A 22,612-nucleotide genomic window follows, 5' to 3' on the forward strand; every position below is an offset into this window, starting at 1 on the left:
ATCTCTGGAGAGTGAAAACCATAATTATGAAGCATGTAAGCCTTGACCTGTCGTTCGCTGACGCAATACAATTCGTCCGACGGGAATTCGTGTGCAACGGGAATACATCTCATGATTACTACGTCTGTTGTTGGCTTGTTGCTACTAACCATCTTTTGAATTCAGCTTTTCTTTCCATGCTTTTCATTCTACTGGGATTGTACTAAATAAGGTCAGAATCGAGATACGGATGACGCAATAATTATCGAACAATTATTTTATCAAATTTATTAAATTTAACAATCGTGGACCCCGTTGCATAGTAATGGTAATTTGCCATCAATATTAACTACCATGGCAACATCACTCAACCGAAGTTTCCATGGTAGGTACCAATAATGGTAACTTTGTTAACTTTTGAAGAGTTTTACAACGGGGTCCAGATACAATAAAGCAATGGAATAATCATAAGTCATACTCAGTAATAAGTTGTTATTTTATTTTTGGTATCAATATAGTTCATATAAAGGCAACATCCAACATGCTATTGGAAATTGTTACCCTGTTGAAAATAAGATTAAAAAATACCCTGTTGCCTTTGTCAATGTCAAATGTTCTTTAGCACATAGTTCATCTTCGAGCCTTAGTTCATGAAAACTTTTGAATCTCTCTAGGAAAATATGGTTTCATCTTCTCCTCATTGATTACACTTCTCTTCGAGAAAAAAAAACTTCATCGGTTTAACAGAAAGTTATAGCTTTGGTCCTATATGAGACAATAGAGTGACACGGGAAAAGTATGTCGGTAGCCTGAATGACGTCATTGTTGTTACTCATGCGAGCAAAAATAGCTATATTTGACCAAAACTGCCTCCACGCGACGACTCAAGAGATTCCATAGGCAGCCCGAAGTCCTGTTGTATAATGTAATTTGATATCCTGCAAAGAAAACACATGTACATACATTTAATTATCATGATGGTATTATATCATACTATTATAATATCTGTTCAATTTTATTTGCACCAGGGGGTGGTGGTAAATTGCCCTGCCAAGAGCAAGTATTATCCATAACGGATCGAAACTCCCGACGGCTGATGGGAAAATCCCTGATGATCCCCCTAGTGGTGCACGAGGCAACTACCACCATACTCTTTTTTAAAAAATTATTTGAAGGTAATGACTTAACCTAATATTTCACATTCAAGCATTTTTTCTCTTTATCTTTTAAACAGTGTATATAGAACGGTCATTTTACAAAATTCTACCCCCCCCCCCGTTTTGAAATCGAGCCCACGTACATAATTATGTGACATTAATAAATAGGGGAAGAGGTAGAGGTGGTAAGGATGGTGTTAGGGAAATGAGAGGGGTAAGCGGGGTGTTAAGAGAGAGAAACAGGTAGAGAGAGAGGCAGAGAGAGAGACAGAGAGAGGGAGAGGGGGAGAGAGAGAGAGGGAGGGAGAGAGAGAGAGAGAGAGAGAGAGAGAGAAGGGGGGAACTTTGCGAAACGCTCTTTATCGTTCTTTCCTAGTCCTCTAGTTTTTAAGAATTCAAAATGGCAAATCCGTTCGGATTTTGTGTGGATTGTGGAGCATTTCTAATTTTCAAGACCATAAAACCGTAGCATAGTAATTACAGTCCCAGACATTTCCGAAAATTCCACGTCAGTCAATTTTTACAGCCTAGAATATCACCTTTTGAAAGGTGAGAACACAACAATCGCGTAACGAATTCCGGCCAACACGGCTTCAATGAGATATATACAATAACGTATTTAAATTACCCCTTGAGTTAAACCGTATTGTATTACCCTACAGGTACACCAAATAAAGTCATATAGGCATAGGGCTAAATTTCCTTTGAGACACAGTGTTACTTACCAAATTGAATGAGAAAAAAAGAGATTCGTAGAAGAGAAGACAATTAATATCTGTAAAGATATCTACATCTTCGCATTCACTAGTACAGGGTTGTTGTGGTTTTTTCCCGCCCCATCGCTAACAGAAGCTTCTTCTTCACTACTGCGAAAATATGATATAAAATATGGAGGGAGAAATATATAAGGTAATGTCAGATTAGAATGTATTATAATGTATTAGAATGTATCATAGGGGGATTATGCCAGCTGTACCAGTGACATAAAGACAGGGGCGTAAATCCCGGGGGGATGGGGGGGGGGGGGGGGGGGGGCTGCATCCCCCCTGGTTTGAAGTAGGGGGATGGCCTGTACAATCATCCCCCCTGATATTACCAAAAAAGAGAGGACAAAAAAGGAAGAAGAAGAAGAAGAAAAAAATGTGATTGTTTCAATTGCAGCATAATGCATGAGAAATGAGTTATTTTGTTTATGTATAGCCTACACGTATACAGTATGTCACGATAAGGAAACGTCAAGGCTTCCGCGCTTCGCGCGAGAGGGGGAAACTGAATTCAGATAAATAGGGCTTATTAAGAGTCGAAAACGGTGCAACGAATCGTTTTCTTTCTATAATAATTAAATCAAACGTCTAAGCTTTTCGCGCTTCGCGCGGGAAGGGGAAACTGAATTCAGGCGAGAATTAAGAGTCGAAAACAGTACACTCAATCGTCTGCTTTCTCTAATAATTTAAGGAAACGTCAAGGCTTCCGCGCTTCGCGCGAGAGGGGGAAATTGTCGAAAACGGTACAACGAATCGTCTTCTTCCTATAATAATTAAATCAAACGTCTAACCTCTCCGCGCTTCGCGCGGGAAAGGGAAACAGAATTCAGACGGGAATTGAGAGTCGAGAACAGTACACCCAATCGTCTGCTTTCTCTAATAATTTAAAGAAACGTCAAGGATTCCGCGCTTCGCGCGAGAGGGGGAAACTGAATTCAAATAAATAGGGCTTATTAAGAGTCGAAAACGGTGCAACGAATCGTCTTCTTTCTATAATAATTAAATCAAACGTCTAAGCTTTTCGCGCTTCGCGCGGGAGGGGAAACTGAATTCAGACGAGAATTAAGAGTCGAGAACAGTACACCCAATCGTCTGCTTTCTCTAATAATTTAAGGAAACGCCAAGGCTTCCGCGCTTCGCGCGAGAGGGGGAAACTGAATTCAGATAAATAGGGCTTATTAAAAGTCGAAAACGGTACAACGAATCGTCTGCTTTCTCTAATAATTTAATGAAACGTCAAAACTTCCGCGCTTTGCGCGGGAGGGGTAAACCGAATTCAGACAAAGATTAAGAGTCGAGCACGGTTTAACAAATCGTCTACTTTCTCTTATAATTTAAAGAAACGCCAAAACTACCGCGCGGGAGGGGGGGGGGAGGGGGGAACTGAATTCAGACAAGGATTTACAGTCGAGAACGGTACAGCAAATCGTCTCCTTTTTATAATAATTTAATGAAACGCCAAAGCTTTCGCGCTTCGCGCGGGAGGGGGAGGGGGCGGATTCATTCAGACAAGGGTTAACAGTAGAGAACGGTACAATAAATCGTCTTCTTTTACTAATAATTTAAGGAAACGTCTAAGCTTTCGCGCTTCGCGCGGTAGGCCTATTACCCACACACCCCTAATGAGCGAGCGGTGGTGTGTGTGTGCGTGCGTGTGTGTGTGTGTGTTGTGTGTTTGTGCGTGCGCGATCGCGCGCGCTTGCGTAAATTAGTGTGGGCGTGTGCTCCTGCTTGTATGTGATGGCTATCGCCGATCATCCCCCCCCCCCCAATTCCTCGGTACGGATTAACGCCCCTGCATAAAGATAAGAATAGCAATAGCAAAGAAGAGAATGGTTGACTTGCATGTACTTTGGAATGACAGGAACATCTCAACAGGTCTGAAAATAAAACTGGTCAAAACCCTGGTTTGGAGTGCTTTGCTTTATTGTGCTGAAAGCTGGACACTGCTCAAAGCCGATGAAAATCACATCATGGCAGCAGAAATGTGGTTCTGGAGGAAAATTCTAAAGATCAGCTGGAAGGACAAAAGAACTAACCTCAGTGTTCTACAAGAACTAATCACAGAAAGAGATCTCCTTGGAAAAGTGGCCTGCCTCAATTAAGATGGGTTACTTTGGACACATTCTGTGTGGCAGTGGAAGCCCCTTAGCAGCACAAATAATAGAAAGCCAAGTAGAAGGAAAAAGAAAAAGAGGCAGACAAAGAAAGCAGTGGTTCGATAATATCAAAGAATGGACAGGTCTCACATATTCAGATGCCAAAAGATTAGCACAGGATAGAAACAAATGGAGAAAGACAAGAAGAAGATGTGCAGATGTGGTCGCCAATCGCCAGCAACTGACGGCGGCAACCAGAGAGATAGTAGGGGGAAATATGACATGAAGGATCTAACACCGAGTGTATTAGCGATTATGATTATAGTTTGAGTCATGTATACTGTGAAAATCTTTGCTTTTCTTTGTTTTTAAAGGAATCTGGCCGGCAAATTGTATATCTAACTCACCATCAATTTGTTAGCAGCACCGTCATTCCACTGTAATTACTCGAATTGTCTATTGTTCCATCTCATTCACCATCATTCCACATGTTCTTTTGCTCTTCCTTCCTACCCCCTATGTCCCTCCTTTTCAGTCGCCACCCCTCTCTCTTTTCTTCTTCTCACCCCCCCCCCCCCACCTCTATCTCTCTGTCTCTCTCTCTCTCACTCTCTGTCTCTCTCTCTCTCTCACTCACCCTCTCCCTTCCATTCATCATTTCAGGAGATAACATTTCTTTCATCACTTTAATGATTGGATGATTTTTCTTACACTCCAAGCCAAATTGATTATCAATTCAACTTTTTCACCTCATATGAAAATGTTAAAGCCCCTGTCAGGGAATTTGCAAGCCCTCAGAAAATCTCAAAATGTATCCTTTACCAGCAAGATGAGTTAGTGAATGTGCAAAATTTCAGATATAAAGACGGTTTCCTCTCTCGGAGTGAAAACTGCCAGGTGCAAAATTCAAATATAAAAAGAAAAATTACTGTAATTTTGCTAATAATGAATACTTTGTCATAATACATTTTTAGGAATTTGTTTGGCCCTTTTACAAATTTTGAGATTTTGACCTAGTAAATCCCTACAACGCCCTTTAATTGTCCACGTATCAGCAAAAGTTCGACACGATCTAGCGCAGGATATTATTTTAAATGTAAAAAAAAAACAATATACAGAAGGCAGTGGTTTTGAAAAGAGCTTGATAGCCTTAGGCAGTTTTGTTCCTTTATTGAACACCGACAATGATATACAATTGAAAAGATAGACTCCTCAATATATAAATTGGTAATGAAATGAAAACAAAACAAAGCTTTAAAAACAAAAATATGGAATCCGGATAGAATTTGGCATAACAGAATCTTAAGTTCTCATATAAGCAGATAATTTCTTTTTGAACATCATGTCAAGATATTTACATACAGTGGTTAGACAAAATGAAATACATGATTAAGGAGAAAGAACAGTCAGTTTGGAAAGAAAAATGGCAAATGTCCTTTATAGATTTTTTTTTAAAATCTCAAATTAAAGTTCACAATTAAACCTTTTAAACATTGTTCTGATTTATCAGAGTTTTGATTTAGTACAATCAACTACAAACAGGAACCAACATGATTATATCATTAATGTATGATTACATCATAATAAGACAGATGACAAGTACTATGAATCATGATAAGAAATAAAGAGGTATAAATTACCATGGTTACAGCACATTGAATACTTAGATGGAAATATTGATGATTAAACACTTCTGAATTTATCAGATTTATGAATTAAGTAAAATCAAACACAAACAAGGGAAACGCTCTCGGCGGTCTCGCCTGCATAACGCAATTCAATATGATAAGCCAGAACGTCAATGAGGTAGCGCTCATCCGCATCTCGCAACGACAAATATCGTAAATTTTATGTGGTACACTATTGAACTGGTCAAAAAATAAAAATTTGATGCCCTGGAAGGGACATAATTTAATTTCATTTGCATAAAGTACCATAAATAATCAATGGAGCAAAATCTCAAAATTCTGTGTAGAAGTTTAGTGTTCCAAATTTAGCTCTACCAGATTAGGCAAACCAAATCAAAATCGGTCAAGAAATGAGGGAGAAGAAGCAATTTTTGTTATTTTTGGAATAAATTTGCATAAATTACCATAGTTAATCAATGAAGAACAATAGACCAGTTCACGGTTAGCACATTACTGCAATGACCCCGAATATCCACAGATCTTCAAAGCATGAAGAGGTCCCACTTTGTACATTTTTGAAATACCGGTAATCATTCCTATAGCGATGGAGGTGCTTTATAAATAGCCTTAGTTTGTTTTCCCTTTGTCAAAGAATACTTCCACCTGTGTATCATGGAGTGCACTGAATGTGCATGAATGAGTAATGATTAAATAACTTTAATGAGCATGTATCTAGTATTTCATCTCCGTGTATTTCAAAATTTGTTCTGCAATGACCTTTATCTGCTCATGCTCAGACTGAAACCGTGAACTGGCTTATTTCAAAATTCTGTGTAGATGTTTAGTGAACCAAAGTAAGCTCTATGATATAAAGCAAACCAAATCAAAATCGGTCAAAAAATGAGGGAGAAGGAGCAATTTTTGTTATTTTTGGAATAAATTTGCATAAATTACCAGTTAATCAACGGAGAACAATTTCAAAATTCTGTGTAGAAGTTTAGTGTACCAAAGTTAGCACTACCAGATAAAGCAAACCAAAAAAAAATGGTCAAGAAATGAAGGAGAAGAAGCATTTTTTGTGATTTCGAATAAATTTGCATAAATTAGCATAGATAATGAATTTCACACTTCTGTTGAGAAATTTTAAATCCCCCTCCTAGCCCTATCATATGAAACAATCAGAATCAAAATCGGTTGAAAAATAACGAAGAAGCATTTTGAAAATCTTGATGTTGATGCCACAACAAAGTCTAAGTTTGTTGACCTTAAATGACCTTTGACCTTAACGTAGTGACCTGAAATTCTACCCACATGATTGGGGAGACTTGATAACCCTATAGTCCAAGTTTCATTGACTAAGAACTTATACTTTCAAAATTATATCAAAAATTCAAAAACTTAACCTTAGGTTAAAGATAAACTCCAGTACTGGTAAAAAAAAAAAAAAAAATTCTCACAGAATCAAACGAAACTTACACTGAATGTTCAAGATTACAAATAAATGACATGTGCCAAACAATTTTGGAAGAAAATGTATACTGGCTGAGTAATGAGCATAGAAAGACAAGGAAATCAAGGTAGTACCAGCCCCGACACCATGTGTGTTGTCCCATATATAGCTTTCTATGTGAGTGCTTGTTACTTTACCAAGATTCGGTCAAATTTATTATGATTTTGATGACTCCAGAACCTTGCAGTGCACACCAATACTTACATGCTACATGATCAACTGTTTCTGATCCTTTCCACACCTTTTCTTTCACAATGCAATCGCATTACCGGTACTAAAGTTTATCTTTAAGTTTTCGATGATGATGCTACAACATAGTCCAAGTCTGTTGACCTGAAATGACCTTTGACCTTGACTTTGTGATCTGAAATTCTACTCACATGATTGGGGATACTTGATTACCCTATAGTCAAAGTTTCATTGACTAAGAACCTATACTTTAAAAATTATATCAAAAATCCAAAAACTTAACCTTAGGTTAAGTTTTTGATGTTGACGCCGCCGTCGCCGTCGCCGCCGTCACCGGAAAAGCGGCGCCTATGTCTCGCTTTTTGCTACGCAGGCGAGACAAAAATGAACAGACATGATCATATGATATCATAAATGTATGATTACATCATAGACAAATGACAAGTACTATGAAAAACAAATCAAAAAGGTTTCCTATTACCATGGTTATAGCATACCAAATGAATGTATACACTGACAATTAAACAATTTTGTTATTTATCAGAGTTATGATTCACTACAATCAAACACAAACATGACCGTTTATGATTACATTGTAAGATAACATTGTAAATGAAACAAATAATAAGTACTGTGATAAGGAAATTAAAGAGTTACCAATTATTACGATTATAACTAATCTTTGGAAAATGCACCATTTTGGGGGTAAAAATACAAAGTGTTAATCATGTTTTGTTTCAGCAAATACACAGAAGTTCTTTTTTGACAGCTGTCATTTGTTTTGTTTCATTTCTTTTTGTTTTGTTTCGTTTGGTGTGCTTTCATTTATTTTATAATTACATCTATTTAAATGAAAATGGTCCTACATAAGGCTCCACAACAGTACAAGTAATAGAATGTCTCAGGTTTATGAATGGTCCAAACTTGGACTTCAAACCACTGAATAAAATCATGGCATGTTTTGGGCTTTGGAGTTTTAGTACAAATGATGGCTTACAAGTTAGTGAATATACTGTTAAACCAAAAAACTTCAGCGACATGAAGCTATCGCTAACTGCAAATGATGTTGATTTTAAAACTTTATGCGAATAGTGGAAATTCATTGTTATTCTTGTGTCAGATGTCAATGAATTATTTTGCAGCATAAGGCTCTCATGCACCTGAATTACGCGAACATATCATGCACGCGAAAGTTTCTGGCTTTTCAGTTACTACAGCAATTACATTTCAGTCTTTGGCCTTGTTGTAAGGTATTTGGCAATCTTCTCGTCGGCTGCGACCTTGGCCTTCAGCGCCAGGAGGGAGGGGTAGGCTGTGATAACCTCTGGCATGTTGTCGTTAAGGATGTCCAGAATGTTGAATACTGCAAGGTCAGCAAGGGTCAGCTGCAAAAAAAAAGAAAATGGGAGAGAGAAATTGGTTAAAAATATGTTTCGCATCAGCTTCGGTCAGCGGCAAAAAAAAATGAGAGAGACATTGGTCAAAAAATATGTTCCACATAGTGGTTGTGCCTCCATGAATACCAGGTACTATGGTTAAATTTGTTCAGTAAGGAGAGGAGATAAATGTATGATTAAAGCAATGTTTTACAGACTAAGATACTAAATAGACCGATTTAATAACATATTATTTACATATAGAGCTGACCACCTGTTTACAATAGACCATACAATACCAACATAGGAGTTGCTTTGTCAGACGTGCTGTAGCGTCACCAGGAAAAGAAAGGTAACGTGAATGTATTGTATGAAAGAATGCAATTCTTTTGTGAGCATGTGCTGAGCTCGGGGAAGTTATATTATACATACCACTGTCTCTTGTTAGCTCACTAATGATTGACATACAAGGTCACAAGATGACTGAGATCTGGAGCATTTTTTTAGGGTGGAGCTTTAATAACAGGTTTGAGAAAATTATTTTGAAAAATATTTAAAAGTCTATGAAATATATTTAGATGTTTGAATAACAAAATATGTTGTATGCATCCCTGCACATCAACAGGAAATCAGTAATCAAATTTATATTTGGATGTCACCCAACCTTAAAACCCCACTGTACTTCTCTTTTTCTTTATGTTAATTGAGAGCCGAGTTGATGATCGAGACCACCCTGGGTGGTCTAATCCCTCCTTGCCAAACTAGTACAGATGGCCTCTAAAGGGAAAAGAGGTAACTAGCATTGTTTTCAAATCAAATGCTCATCCTTTTATGTGCCTCTTGAGGGGGGGGGGGGGGTGCCTGATCTAAAAAGAGAAACAGTTCATAAAATACTACAAGCACTTATTCAGTGAAATTGTTCAGCTATTTTGCACAAAAAGTTTTGAGTAAACAAAACAGAATAAGAAAGGGAGTACTGTAATCAATGTATTCAGTACTGCCTTAAGAAATGGACAATTCTCTTTAAAATTTGAAAAATTGACATGAGTCTTCTGGATTTTCATAAGGGTCTTCAGCTCTAATTTCCGATTCGACAGCAAGAGCCAATAGTGAAGTTCTAAAAGTTCCATGGCCCAAAGCAACACATATGCTATGGGCATACCTGCCAACCTGAGACAAGAGAAATTAGGAGTAAATTTTTCTGGATGGACTACGAGGTCGCGAACCACCGAAGGATTGGGGTAGTAGCCCGTAGATTGGGGGGGGGGGGGGGTACACAGGACTTTAGGGTCTATTTTTTTTTCTCTCCATTTTAATGGTGCAAAAGGGCCTTTTCCTTCAACCTTTTCGCCCCACACATAAACAATTTTTGAAATATCAAAATGTGAACACTCACAAAACTACATGTTTCACTACCCACCTCAGTTAGGAGCCCTATTTTGCAAAGGTAGAAAGATTCAGAATTACTGGCTACTGGAACCAACCAATCCAGCTGATGTACAAGGTTGAAATTGGACGAGCCTTGTCCTTAATTTCGCTGAAAGCTTTATGTTTCTTTGAGTTCATGTGTTTCTGAATGTCATTCATTCCCCCATGGTTGATACTGAAGTGGGCCGAACACACAATGCAAAATGCGTGTTGAAGTCCGAGTGCTGATTCTGCAACTGGAAATTGTTTCCCGTATTCTTTCTTATACTTCTGATTATGAACAGCACGAGTCTTACCCATTTTGTCCTTCAAAAATGGAGAAATCAACGAAGAAGAAGAATATAGTAGTAGTAATCCGAAATAAATCCGAGGAAGTCCGGTAAATAACAAGCTTCCACGATCGCAGTCATCGCACAAGCATTGAAGAAAACACGGCAATGTATACAGTGTTTATGCACGGTGTATCAACTGCACATGTAATATAAATACACGTGGGCTATACGCATGCAGTTACTATGCAATATCTTCTATGAGCGCGAGCGCTGATGTCGGCGTGATGGGGGGTGTTTCACAAAGATCCTAAGTAGAACTTAACTCTAAGTTGGACTTAAAAATTATGGACAGCCATTAGCATCTTTGAAAATATTTGGTAAAAATATTTTTGAAAGGCATAAAATGTTTATTCAAATCATTCATATTTTCTATCATTAAGGAGATTTCATATTCTTGTTGTGGAATTTATAAAATGTCTAAAATACTTGAATTTCTGCTTTTGATTATATTTCATTTTAAGGCTCCAATGGCTGTCCATAATTTTTAAGTCAAACTTAGTGTTAAGTTCTACTTAGGATCTTTGTGAAACACCCCCCTGGTTATCAGTGCTGTGTTGTGCTGTCTTATGCAACAGTCGTTTGTTTTAAAAATATTTTAAAATTTTAAAAAATCGGAGTTTTGAGGCATGCACTCGGAATTCGGAGTTGGTATGAAAAATGCGGAGGAACTCCGCCTAAATCGGGGTGGTTGGCAGGTATGTATGGGGTGTCACACCTCAACCCCCCCCCCCCCCAATCCCCCCTCCCATCCTAGAACGCCCCTGAGTTGTAGTATTGGAGAGGACTTACGCTTGATCCGGCAAAGTATCCTGATGGATTGCTCTGAAGCTTCTTCTCAAGGTAAGAGAGTCTGTGCGGCCCCTTCTCCTCCAAGTATTCCTTCCTGATAGCAGCCTTTGGGAATAAACCATGAGAGAAGTATTTTCAAAATACATATGACTTAGATGCTGCTTGTAAGTATCAGCTTGCATGGTGATGTAGATATACAGTAGATATACAGTGGGCTTGCGGATGCACCATGTGAGAGGATTGAGGAGTCCTGAAAAGGACTCTCCAAGCGCTATAGTTCTCCTTAGAACTATGAGCTAAGAAAGATTACCGACAGTCTTTTTCAAGACTACACTAACAGTACACCCTAAAGAAAGATTACCGAGAGTCCTTTTCCCTCTCTCTCAAATGGTGCATCCGCAAGCCTACTGTATACATGTACATACGACTTGTTGGATAAGTAACAAGTTGTCATCATGGTAAATGCAAATGTCTCGGATCATTTACCAGAAATTTGTGAAGGACTGTCCCCAAAATACAATCCCCTAAAAAACATATACTATACAGGACGTGGAATAAGTATTTTCCAGAAGGCATTAATATTTGGCTTGATTTGTCTTGGGTGTCTTAGCTGGAAAGATGTTCTTAAATGGTATTAACCTGGCTAGTGTTTGGTCACAGGTTGGTAACGGTCAGGGATTTATCTGCAATAAGCCTTTTCATAAATACCACATAAAGGTCATTTCTGATAAAATTGTAAAACCCACACACAGGAATATGTGCTCATGTTATGTAATCATTAGGGGCTTTTAGATTTGCGTGGACTGATATGTGTGACGTCCATTCAAGGCAGTGCATTAAAAGGACTTCGATCGTAGCAATCCACGTTGTCATTGTGCAAATCTAAAAGTCCCTATTATTCATGTGTGCACCTACGGTACATTCTTATGATTCAAGAGGGCAAACAAAAGCTTTTCATGAAGCACATAACATGACTTTGGCATTGATTATTCTAAAATACACAAAGTGGGACTTCTCCGTGAGTAAAAGATCTGTGGATATTGGGGGTCATTTGACTGGGTCCTTACTGCCTGGTGTTACATACAGTGGTAAGCATCCTGGTGATTGTTCATTCACCAAAAACTTGATGACATTTTCTTTCAGAGTGTGCACCCCCCCCCCCCCCCCCCCCCCCCAATCAACTGTGGAATCCAAGATCTGCTACTGAGAAGGCCCTTAGACAAGCCTTAGAGCGTACCTTCTTCTCAGGGTCCTGCTCCCGATACAACCATGGTGCAGCATTTTCTAGGAGTTCATCGCATGTTTCTGTGACTTCATCGATGGTTGCAGCTTCTCCGTTGCTGCTGCCATACTTGCCTTTCAAAATAGAATGAGAATAAAGTTTGTGTAGTTGGTGAGGTACATATGTAATGAGGGTAAACTGCACTTATTTTCTTCTTAATTTGTACGATGAACCATGAGAGTAGCCACTACCCCTTAAAATGTACAAATCCACAAAACATGTTTTTCTAAGGGGTTCTATGTCGCTATACTGTATTCAAAGCAAGAGTTTCAAATATCACTTCTACAAAGAGATTGCAGTTTAATAACTCTTGGTGCACTGTAAAACGACTTGTTGAGTAGACTAGGTGGCGCAAGCGTAGACCAGAGCACTCGCACAGAATATAGGGCATGCATGTTTCGCAGTATTCTTTATTTAATACATTTCTTTTTAGGTATTTGTACATTTTAAACCTAAAGTTTGATGTGTCATAAACCTAATTTTGAGTATTAATAAGCTGACAAATTGTCCTTTTAGGGTGACTAATTTAGTTTGCCCCACTAAGTATTCATGATACAATGGCCAAACACAAATAGATAAGAAAAGAAAGACGTGTTGAAGCATTTGTAAAGGTGTTGTATTTTAATGGTCTACACACCAGGGGAAAAAATACACGGGGGCTCGGGCCGAAATGCCCAAAAGAGCCCCCGAAAGTCTTAAAAGAGACCCCATATTTTGCATAGAGTTCAATGCAAAACAAATTCAAGAGTGCTATTCTCATACAAGCAAGCTGGAAAAGTAGCCCCTGCTTCACACTTTACTGGAAATGCAATAATTATAATATTTCTGCTTATATAGCGCTTCAAACATCGGCAATGTCCTAGTTCCTAAACGCTCTACATCATTACCCCGGTCATCGGATTCTGGCTTGCCCGCACACAATGTATGCACTTTCTCCACTCCCTGGGGAGCATTCTAGCAAGAGCTACTAGGCTCAAATCGCTAAGCATACTACATTGGCTTATGCATCCTACCGAGTACCCATTTAACACCTGGGTGGAGAGTGGCAAATGTAGATCAATGTCTTGCCAAAGGCATTAGTGCTGCGGCGGGACTCGAACTGCGGACCTTGTGATCGACAGTCCGGTGACATTTCCACTCGACCACGACACCTGAACTGCAAAGATCATGGGTTCGAGCCCCAGCACGGCACTAGTGTCTTTTGGCAAGACTTTTATCTACATTTGCCATTCTATAGCCAGGTATTAAATGGGTAACTTAAAGGATGCGAAAGGTTAATATGGTTGGATGGGCATGTGTACACTTGTAAAATAGCGACTGGCAGGAATACTCCCTAGGGAGCGGAGTGTGTGCACTGTAATGTATGGATAGGTAACTGAATATAATGACAGGTGTAATAATAAATAAAGTGCTAAGCACTTAGAAGCATAGTTTTAAGCCCTATACAAATGTAACTATTATTATTAGTCTAAGAAACTGTTGACAAAAAAAAAAAAAATCAATAGTTTTTTTTTTTATTGATTCCAAACAATACAAATGAATAAAAGCAATATGTTTGCAAGAGACCATCTCCTCACACCCCACCTTCAAAAAGAACAATATTGTGGACTTTTTGTGGTAAACGATGCAATCATATCTTACGTATAAGTGTTTTATTTGACAAATAAAATACTTGATAACATATTCTTTGATCTTTAATAACAATAGAAGTGTTTAAATAAAGGAAAGGTGTGACATTCAGCTTCAAATTGAATGATATAGGATAGGGAAGGAATGGGGCTAGTACGTAACCCCCCCCCCCCCCCCCCCACTCCAGGGTCGGAGGGACCGCATCCATGTTCCCAAAATCTCCAGGAAAGGGGTACTTTTCATGCAACAGTCTTGCCTGTATGGACTAATACACACCGGAGATAGGGGGATGCTTTCAAAGGGAGGGAACATGGATGTATACGCGTACCCTAAATAACACTGAGTGGGGGAGCTGGGTACGTAACTCACCTACTTCTCGGGCAACATATCTCTGGATAGCCCGACTCTGGCACATAAGACGACCATCCACTTCCAGAATTGGTACCTGACCTAGCGGCAACTCTAAAAGAAAACAAAAAGAAAAAAGGAGATATGAAAATGTAAATTGAGAAATGTATTGGAGAAATCTTAGCAAAATAATGCCTCATGTGCAGCAGCCAGTTGGCATTTGGAAACAAAATGATGTCACCGAGTCTATCCGATTTAACTTGAGGGCCGCCGATACCATGAACAGCATATCATTGTATGAACTCACAGTTAGACTTTACAAACTCACTGCCAGTGCTTTTCAAATCATGATAATCCTTGTAATCCGTCCCCAGTCGAATATCCTCAAATTCTGTTCCAGAAGCCCCAAACATCAGTCGGGTAGTTTCAGTATTATAGCGGCCATCAAAGTATGTAAGCTTATACGAAGGCATGGTGGAATACAAGTTTCTTTTGTTGGTGAATGGAAAGATTCTTAAACTGAAGATGTTTCTCGATTAGAATACAGTAGCACTCTCCGCCTAGCCGCAGTACACCCTTAATCTAAAAGACGTTCAAAGGTACTGTACCAATATGAATCTGTATTAGCCTTGTGCTACACGTACACAAGTTACCCTGTTAATATAGCACTTGTGAATAGGCAGAGGCATATTAGGGGGAGGGTAGATGTGGCCTTGGATGGTCAAGGCAGAACTTCTGACCATTGGGATGTTTTGACTTTGAAAAACAATAACTGGACATATTGCTCATTATCTTAATGCACTCTTCAGAGGCAGATTCAGGTGAGAGGTGGGGGAGGGGGGGGGGGGGCATAGCCCCTATTCTAGGATAACATGGCATAAAAAAGAAATTGCTTCGTTTGCTGGACACCCACCCACTACCCTGCCACTGAGATAACCTGGGGAATGGCCAGCACTGAGCAGGATCCATAAAATCATGTATATATATATATATATATATATATATATGAAAACTTAAAGCTGGGGGAAATTTCAACTCCTATTCCCCTTTCTGACAATCATGACTTTATTACAGGGATTATTATTCAGCCTCTGAAAATTATGACCTCATCGTCCTCCTAGGAGGCATTCTTGTGATCTAGCACAATTGATTTTCTCCAGCATAATGTTGAAAATAAAGCAAAAGTTACAGTTACAAGACTTGTGGATTCGGTGCAAAGGTGGGGGAGGGGGCCTGTTCCCTCCCCTTTCGCACCCTAACCTACCTCGTGCAACCTTTGATATCAGCCTTTTGTTGGAATACAGTCACTCTCATGGACTTTGTACTTTGTACAAGTCCCAGGACACATTAATACGCCTCTTTTCTTTTCACCTTTCCTTGATCCCAGTCAAGATAAATCCCTTAGAAATACTAATATTTATATTTGCTCATCTTTAGGTATTGTACCAGTGAAGCCAAACGGATGCTGCCTGGCTGTTTGGTGATGGGTCCAGCTAAAGGATATTAGAAGGCCAAATTCTAGTTAGTGCACCAACATTTCAGGAACTCTTTCAACATTGCTGAGGCCTGGCTATGTAAAGTCACTAACAGCGTGTCCACATACAAAACAATTTATCCCGAAACTCTATAACGAAACGTGGTATAAAGAATCATCGTTTAAATTTCAGAGTGTCCACACACAAGAAACGTTGTATAAATAATCATCATATAAATTCCAGGATGTCCACACACAGAAGAAAGTAATCCTGAAACTCTACAGCAAAATTTCGTTTAGGTGCGCAGTTTGCTACTGCGATCATGAAATGGAAGCGGAAATGAGAGGTCTGGTCTCCTTAAGTCTCCTGGTCACGTTAAGCCCCGCCCAGTTAGTTACACTAGTTGATCCAACTCACAACAAGAAAGCCCTTTGGGAGATGGCGAATGAGCTATAGTAGGAGACCAGCCTGTAGGTTCCATGACCAATCTCTGGGAACAAAGGTTGAAAGTGTTTTTGTGTTCCCTGATGAATACCGAACAATTTTGACTTGGGCTGCCCCCTTGGAAATCCCAGGCATTTTCGTGAGGGGTCAACAAAGGTCACACAGGGATAGAAATTCAAATACGGTAGTTCCAATCAGCCCAAGTCAAAATTGACCAACAGGCTGGTCTCCTACTACTAATAGTGTGCCTGCAAACTCTTCAAGCCATGGGCCATCAGGACAACCTGTCATCACAAGCCACTCTTCTGAAGATCATAGAGCAGAGCTGGCAACCTCCAGAACAGAAAATCAGTAATCACAAGGCTCAAAACAAGTAATTTGGGGAATAAATCAGTAATTTCCTATGCAGCGCTATCAATGTAAAAAAAAATGGCACGCCAACACAGTGCGGAGGCATGCACGATTATCTGAAATTTTTGGTGATTTTACTCACACAAAATTGCTAAATATTGATTCTATTAAAGGCATTGTTTAATAATGTTAAATACCGCCATGCAATGCCATGAACAGCAGATCATTGTCTGAACTCACATTTAGACTTTACAAACTTACTGCCAGTGCTTTTCAGAACATAAAAATCCTTGTGATCCATATGCAGTAGAATATCCTCAAATTCTGTGCCAGAAGCCACAAATATCAGTCGGGTAGTTTCACCATAAAAGCGGCAATCAAAGTATGTAAGTTTATATGAAGGCATGGTGGAATACAAGTATGTTTTGTTGGTGAATGGAAAGATTCTTTAAAGGAAGATGTTTCTCGATTGGAACACAGTAGCACTCTCCACGTAGCCGCAGTACACCCTTAATCTAAAAGATGTTCAAAGGTACTATAGCAATATGAATCTTTATTAGCCTCGTGTTACACGTACACAAGTTACCCTGTAAATATAGCAGTTGGGCAGAGGCATAAGGGGGAGGGTAGATCTGGCCTTGGATGGTCAAGGCAGAACTTCTGACCATTGGGATGTTGTGGAATTGAAAAACAATAACTGGACATATTGCTCATTATCTTAATGCACTCTTCAGAGGCAGATTCAGGTGAGAGGTGGGGGAGGAGGGGGGGGGGAGGGGCATAGCCTGGATAACATAGCATAAAAAAGAAATTGCTTCGTTTGCTGGACAACATGACATAAAAAAGAAATTGCTTCGTTTGCTGGACACCCACCCCCTACCCTGCCACTGAGATAACCTAGGGAATGGCCAGCACTGAGCAGGACACACAAAATCATATATATTTATATGAGAAGTTAAAGCCGGGGGAAATTCCACCTTCAAATCCCCCTTTCTGACAATCATGACTTTATTACAGGGATTATTATTCAGCCTTTGAAATTTATGACCTCATCGTCCTCCTAGGAGGCATTCTTGTGATCTAGCACAATTGATTTTTTCCAGCATAATGTTGAAAATAAAGCAAAAGTTACAGTTACAAGGTTTGTGGATTCGGAGCAAAGGTGGGGGAGGGGGTTCCCTCCCCTTTTGCACCCTAACCTACCTCGTGCAACCTTTGATATCAGCCTTTTGTTGGAATACATTCACTCTCATGGACTTTGTACTTTGTGCAATGTTCTACTCGTAACCCACAAGTCCCAGGACACATAAAAAAAATTTTTTTTCACCTTTCCTCGACCCTTGTCAAGATAAAACCCTCAGAAATATTAATATTTATATTTGCTCATCTTTAGGTATTGTACCAGTGAAGTCAAATGGATGCTGCATGGCTGTGTGGTGATGGATCTAGCTGAAAGATATTAGAAGGCCAAATTCCTAGTGCACCAACATTTCTGGCTACGTAAAGTTACTATTAAAGGGCGAGATGATCCAACCCCATAATGAGAAGGCCCTTCGGGAGATGGCGGATGAGCTAATAGTGTGCCTGCAAACTCTTCAAGCCATGGGCTATCAGGACAACCTGTCATCACAAGCCACCCTTCTGAAGATCATAGAGCAGAGTTGGCAACCTCCAGAACAGAAAATCAGTAATCACAAGGCTCAAAATAAGTAATTTGGGGAATAAATCAGTAATTTCCTATGCAGTGCTATGAATGTAAAAAAAAATGGCACGCCAACACCGTGCGGACGCATGCACGATTATCTGAAATTTTTGGTGATTTTCCTCACACAAAATTGCTAAATATTGATTCTATTAAAGGCATCGTTTAATAATGTTAAATACCGCCAATGCCATGACAGCAGATCATTGTCTGAACTCACATTTAGACTTTACAAACTTACTGCCAGTGCTTTTTAGAACATAAAAATCCTTGTGATCCATATGCAGTAGAATATCCTCAAATTCTGTGCCAGAAGCCACAAATATCAGTCGGGTAGTTTCAGTATTATAGCGGCAATCAAAGTATGTAAGCTTATACGAAGGCATGGTGGAATACAAGTATGTTTTGTTGGTGAATGGAAAGATTCTTTAACTGAAGTTGTTTCTCGATTGGAATACAGTAGCACTCTCCACGTAGCCGCAGTACACCCTTAATCTAAAAGATGTTCAAAGGTACTATAGCAATATGAATCTTTATTAGCTTTGTGCTACACAAGTTACCCCGTAAATATAACAGTTATGAATAATGAGATTAGGCCGGCATAGACAGAGGCATACACGTGGGAGGGTAGATGCTGGGCTTGGATGATCAAGGCTAAACTTCTGAGCATTGGGGTGACGTGAAAAACAATAACTGGACATACTGTACTGATGTATTATTTGAGGGGAGGGGGGGGGGGGGCATAGACCCTATTCTAGGATAACATATGGCATAACAACAAAAATTCTTCTCTTGCTGGACACCCGCCCCCTACCCTGCCACTGAGATAACCTGGGGAATGGCCAGCTCTGAGCAGGATTCACAAAATCATATATATTTATATGAGAACTTAAAGCCTGGGAAAATTTCAACTCCAAACCCCTTTTCTGACAATATTGGTTCTGAGCACGACTTTATTTTAGGGATCATGATCTATGGTTATTCAGCCTTTAAAATTATAACCTAATCGTCCTCCTACGAGGCATTCTTATGATCTAGCACAATTAATTTTCTTCTACATATGAATGTAGAAAATAATGCAGAGTTCCAGTTACAAGACTTGTGGATTCGGTGAAAGGGAGGGGGGGGGGGGTGGGTCCCTCCCCTTACATACCCTACATGTAGGCCCACAACCTTTGATATTAGCTTTGCAAGAATGAATGAAGGAATGCACACTCATGCATGGACTCTGTGTACCTTCACCTTTTTACCTTGTGCAGTGTCAATACACTACAACATTTCTTTGTAACCCACAAGTCTCACGATTCATAAATATGCTAATTTTCTTTTTTGACTTTTGCTCCCTTGTCAACACTGGCGTAACGATGGATGGAAGGGGGGGGGGTTGGCTTGGAAGGGGCAATCCCCCCCCCCCCAATAAAATTAAAACATGGTTTATTTCTAATTCGATACTAGTGATTTACAAATGATGCTGAAATTACATAATTTTTCATGTTTTTTTCTTCTTTCTGCCCCCCCCCCAATTTTTTTGCTCATTACGCCACTGCTTGTCGAGATAAAACTCTCAAAAATATCAATATTTGCTCATCTTTGTTAATCCTTGTAAATACTTTGTAAATCCAAATTATTCCTAGTAAAAACCCTCATGCAAATGTTACTCTTCGGACGTTGACTGCCAGACAACTATACATCCCTGACAAGTATGCAGCTAGGCCTACAGTGTACTCCAAGAATTATTACCTCTGCAACAACTACCCCTGGAAAAGGTTCCCAGTGAAAATTACCTTATGGCAGTCGCTATTGTTTGACCAAGATTATTAAAAATTGGTGATCTGTCTTTCTTGCTCATTTGGAATTTTAAAATTATAATTTTTTTCATTTGGCATTCAAATGAAAGGATACAATGACAATATGAACAAATATACTAATACTAAATGAATCAGCTTTCCCTGCTGCACTTCCTGAAGTTGCCTGGACAGGAAAGGATAAAAAAGGAATGTGAAAACAGTGAAGTATATCATGACCCTTTGGCCTTTCCCATCGACTCCTGGATACGCACCAGGGGAGTTTTAACAAAGACTAAGATTGACTTTAAGTTGAACTTGGCAGGCCATTCATGCCACTGGTTGCTTTCACCATTATGAATGATATTTAGATATTTTTTCATTCAATAATGAACTATCAAAAAATGTAAATTCTGTAGATTTGTGACCATGATTTGTACGTCCCTTGAGAGACCAATGCCAGTAGTTGGTGAGAGAAAACAGTGGCATGATCGGCCTGCCATACATGTAGTTAAGTCCAATTTAAAATACTTGATACTTGATACTTGATGTGGTAATTCCTGAAGCAGCTTTTCCAAGCTATACTGGGATGGGATGTGTTGTGACAGCAGGTGAAGGTGCAGACAACAAAAGGGTGTACACAGGGGCGTCGCCAAAGGGGTGTCGCACCCCCCCCCCCCACCTGTCAGGATATTGTCGGTAAAATTGTGCTGCCGTCGGGAAAAAGAGGAAAGGGGGAGGGAAAAAAAGAGAGGGAAAAAAAAGAGAGGGAAAAAAAGAGAGGGAAAAAAAGAGAGGGGAAGGGAAAGAAAAGAAAAAAAGAAAAGGGAAAGAAAAGAAAGAAAGGAAAAGAAAGGAAAGAAAGGAAAAGAAAGGAAAGAAAAGAGAAGAAAGAAAGAGAAAAAAGAAAAAGAGGGGGGAGAGGAAAGAAAGGAAAAGAAAGAAAAGAAAGAAAAGAAAAAAGAAGAAAAAAGAGTGAAAGGGAAACAAAAGAAACGGGGGATGAAAGAGAGGAGAGAGAGGGGAGGTAAGAGTCTGAGAGAGGAGGAGTGGGAGTAAAAGAGAAAAGGGGGTTGTTGGGTGGAGTCGTCTCGTCGAGGGAGCAAGAAAGACACGGGTAAATATGTTGCTGTGTCGGGTCAGCTGTGTCGGTATTCTTGCTCGATCCTCATCAATGCATAAGTTTGAAGTCGGTGAGATGTATATTGTCGGTCGGCCGACAAGTTTTTTTCCCTACGAACTGCGACTTCTTATCCGCTGTGACGACTTCGAGAGTGACTTACAACTTCAATACTTGTATTTTCTCGAAGTTTCACTTTCCTATAATATCAGCTAAAGAAATCAGAGGTTTAAAATTTTCGGGGAAACTAAATTCAAACAAGGTTAAAGAGTCAACAACGGTACGACGAATCATTTTCCTTTCTTTATATTGTGATGAAACGCCAAAAATTCCACGCTTCGCGCGGAAGAGGAAACTTCATTTAGACGAATCGAGAACGGTACAACGAATCGTCTTCTTTCTCTAATAATTTAAGGAAACGTCTAAGCTTTTGCGCTTCGCGCGGGAGGCTCATCACCCACACCCCCTTATGAGCGCGCTTTTAAGTGATTCTCTTGCTCACTACCGCCCCTCCCTAAAATAAGATCCTAGCTCCGCGCCTGCATTAAAATATATAGCTATGATGCTGACTAAATTTAAGAAATAATTTGTATATTAATGTCGTCGAGGAAAATGACCATTTTGCGCATATGCAAGTACTATAGATAGTCCATAGGAAAAACAAATTAGCCTTCGGCCCCAGGTTTATAGGGTTGACTTTGTAGATATTGGAAATTTAATTTTGTCGGTAATTGGTGGCTACTTTTGTCGGTAATCGTTGGCCTCTACACCCCCCCACTGAAAAAGGTCTAGCGACGCCCCTGACCACAGGGAGCATAGTCAGCAGTCGACACTCGCTCTATTCAGACCAGGGGGGCGTTTCATCAACATTTGTCCACCGACAACTGTCAGCGCTGACTAAATTTGATCAATCAGAGGCCTGAAAAATAGACGCCCCTCTGATGACTACATGACCGACCTTGACACTGGCAGTCCCTTATCAAAAGCATATACATGTACACATACATGCCAACATTTGAAAATCAGAAATCTGTACAAATTATGCTATTTTCAAAAAAAAGAGGAACAATCCTAACTCTCCTATTCAATACTACAGACAAATTTGTACAGGAAGAGGAACACCTGCATTAAAATGATAATTATCTTCTCCCAAAAAGAGGAATGTTCCTCTTTAATCTGAACAGTTGGCATGTATGTATACATACAATATCCACTCTGTTTGTGCT

At 39.5% G+C, this 22,612-nt stretch overlaps 1 protein-coding gene across 6 annotated transcripts in view; it reads right to left on the reverse strand.

Moving 5' to 3' along the window:
• Positions 1 to 241: 241 nt before the first annotated feature.
• LOC105446747 (hematopoietic prostaglandin D synthase-like) overlaps positions 242 to 22,612 on the reverse strand; it is a 43,672-nt gene continuing 21,301 nt past the window's right edge. The window contains exons 1-7 of one of the 6 annotated variants that reach the window (XR_004063083.1): positions 18,724 to 19,035; positions 14,532 to 14,624; positions 12,489 to 12,607; positions 11,252 to 11,356; positions 8,551 to 8,711; positions 1,862 to 2,002; positions 242 to 917 (exon numbers count right to left, since the gene is read on the reverse strand). Coding sequence is in view for 1 of the 6 variants with exons in the window: in XM_030979796.1 (XP_030835656.1) it covers positions 8,547 to 8,711; positions 11,252 to 11,356; positions 12,489 to 12,607; positions 14,532 to 14,624; positions 17,042 to 17,186 (627 nt within the window). In the remaining 5 variants the exon portion in view is untranslated. Of the gene's footprint in view, positions 918 to 1,861; positions 2,003 to 8,507; positions 8,712 to 11,251; positions 11,357 to 12,488; positions 12,608 to 14,531; positions 14,625 to 14,838; positions 15,099 to 17,041; positions 17,335 to 18,723; positions 19,036 to 22,612 lie in introns of those variants that run through there. The other 5 variants (XR_004063082.1, XR_004063085.1, XR_004063081.1 and 2 more) reach the window with 5 other exon arrangements.

The sequence above is a fragment of the Strongylocentrotus purpuratus genome, unplaced genomic scaffold (genome assembly GCF_000002235.5).
Source record: "Strongylocentrotus purpuratus isolate Spur 01 unplaced genomic scaffold, Spur_5.0 spur5_scaffold_10, whole genome shotgun sequence".
Classification (NCBI taxonomy): Eukaryota; Metazoa; Echinodermata; class Echinoidea; order Camarodonta; family Strongylocentrotidae; genus Strongylocentrotus; species Strongylocentrotus purpuratus.